This window comes from Anoplopoma fimbria, chromosome 13 (assembly GCF_027596085.1).
Source record: "Anoplopoma fimbria isolate UVic2021 breed Golden Eagle Sablefish chromosome 13, Afim_UVic_2022, whole genome shotgun sequence".
NCBI classification, from domain to species: Eukaryota; Metazoa; Chordata; class Actinopteri; order Perciformes; family Anoplopomatidae; genus Anoplopoma; species Anoplopoma fimbria.
This window is the reverse complement of record NC_072461.1, coordinates 29,361,626-29,364,125: the sequence shown is the minus strand read 5'-3', so window position 1 is coordinate 29,364,125 and position 2,500 is coordinate 29,361,626. Positions and strand designations below refer to the sequence as shown.

Genomic DNA, 2,500 nt, shown 5'->3' with positions numbered 1-2,500 from the left:
TCCTGCAGATTCCTCCTCTACAACATCAGGAGGATTCTCCCCTTCCTCCCTGAGGAGACGGTGCAGGTGCTCTACAGGCTCTGGTCATCTCCCGCCTGGACTACTGCAACTCACTACTGGAGCCCCGGCGTCGGCCATCAGACCTCTGGAGCTCGTCCAGAAAGCTGCAGCTCGTCTGGTGTTCAATGACCCAAGTTCTCCCACACAACTTCCCTTCTCCGTTCTCTACACTGGCTCCCTGTAGGAGCATCCAGTTTAAGACTCTGGTGCCTACAGGGCAGTGAGAGGAACAGCTCCTTCCTATCTCCAGGCCATGAAGCCCTACACCCCCCCACCACTCCTCTCTGCTGCCTCGGGGCGACTGGTTGCCCCGTCGCTCAGAGGTCCCTGCGGCCGATCCACCCGGTCACAGCTTTTTTCTGTCCTGACCCCTCAGTGGAGGAATGAACTCCCCACTGACCTCAGGACAGCAGAGTCACTGCCCATCTTTAGGCGCAGGCTGAAAACTCACCTCTTCAGGAAGTACTACCCTGAGCCTTCCTCGTAGCACTTATGGCACTCGTATTAGTTGCTGCACTTACTGTATTCGTATCAGTTCGCTGCACTTATTGAATTTGTATTCGTTTACTGCACTTATCCTAGTCGTAATAGTTTGTAGCACTTATTATATTCGTATTAGTCTGTTGCAATTATTGTTTTCGTAGTAATCTGCCTCTGCACTATACTTTTGCTCTGGCTTATACTTTAAGATGCTTGTTTAAGAAAGGAGATGCACTGATGACTTCTGGTGACTAGTAGTTCTCTTGAATACCTATGTTGAATACACTTCCTGTAAGTCGCTTTGGATAAAAGCGTCTGCTACATGACTGTAATGTAATGTAATGTTTATGATGTTTATAAAATTAATAATGTTTATAATGTTAATAATGTTAATGTTTAGAATGTTAATAATGTTAATAATGTTTATGATGTTTCTAATGTTTCTAATGTTTATGATGTTTCTAATGTTTATGATATTTCTAATGTTTATAATGTTAATAATGTTAATGATGTTTATAATGTTAATAATGTTAATGATGTTTATAATGTTAATAATGTTTATGATGGTTATAATGTTTATAATGTTAATAATGTTAATAATGTTTTTTATATATATATATATATATATATATATATATATATATATAGTTTCTCACCGGGGTCGACAGCTTGGACTTTGACGGGACAGTCTGAGAAGATCGTGAATCCAAAACCATCTTTTCCTCGAACAACGTTCACCTGAAGAAACACAGTGAGTTCAGACTGTCAGCTGGATCTGTAGTCTACATGTTCAAGTACACGTCTTCTATGTACTTTATACATACATAGAAATGTAAACGTCCATGTACTTATACATACATAAACATATATACATCCATGTACTTGTACATACATACATGTTTATAATACAGCCATGGATCCTGTGGCTGCTGATAAAAGGAGAACTTTTCACTGAAACTGAAGTTAGTTTAACGTTCATCTTTATAACAGTTGAGACATCAGTGAAGTGCCCGCTCTCCAGAGGATGAATGAAGTGCCTGCTCTTCCTGCTCTCCAGAGGATGAATGAAGTCCCTGCTCTTCCTGCTCTCCAGAGGATGAATTAAGTTTCTTCTCTCCAGAGGATAAATGAAGTTCTTGTTTTTCAGAGGATGAATGAAGTTCCTGCTCTTCCTGCTCTCCAGAAGATGAATTAAGTTCTTGTTCTCCAGAGGTAAATTAAGTTATTGTTCTCCAGAGGATAAATTAAGTTCTTGTTCTCCAGAGGATGAATGAAGTTCCTGCCCTCCAGAGGTAAATTAAGTTATTGTTCTCCAGAGGATGAATGAAGCTCCTGCTCTTCCTGCTCTCCAGAGGATGAACCCTGTATATGACTGCTGGTATTGGTTCCTGTTGGCCCAGTGGGATCCAGACTGGAGGTCTCTCTGTTACCATGACGACCAATAAAGGTCGGTCCTCCTGAGAGTTTTTTCTGCACAAAGGATGTTAAATGTCCCTGAGTTAAGACTGACAGGCTGATATTAAAACAGCAGGACTGAGGCTCTGTGTGTTTGTAGTTCAGATGTTTCACACGTCCTCAGAGACGAATGCTGATGATGTCACTGTGACCTCACTGCGACCTCAATGTGACATCATCTGGGGTTCAATGTTCAGGGGTTCATTTATTAAACTCTAAATTCATATTATATTAAAATAATAAAACATGTAAACTCGACTTTGGTGTTTCATTTTTAAGTCTTTACTTTTTTATATTTCATTAAACTAATAGTTTTTTCTTTTTACAAAATGTAATAAAACACAACAAGGAGGATCTTGGGTCGATAATAATGAGAATAAATATGAAACAAAAGATAAATAAAATCCAAGAAAAAAAAAATACATCTGGTTTGAATCGATATCAAACACTTTTACTAGTTTATCTTTCGTTTGTTTATCTCTTGGTTTATCTGTTTGTTTATCTG

At 39.4% G+C, this 2,500-nt stretch overlaps 1 protein-coding gene across 1 annotated transcript in view; it reads right to left on the bottom strand.

The window, feature by feature from the left end:
* Positions 1-2,500, bottom strand: part of LOC129101446 (regulator of G-protein signaling 3-like) — a 26,670-nt gene that overhangs the window by 21,130 nt on the left and 3,040 nt on the right. The window contains 1 exon segment of the mRNA XM_054611278.1: positions 1,197-1,278. Within this exon segment, the coding sequence (XP_054467253.1) occupies positions 1,197-1,278 (82 nt within the window).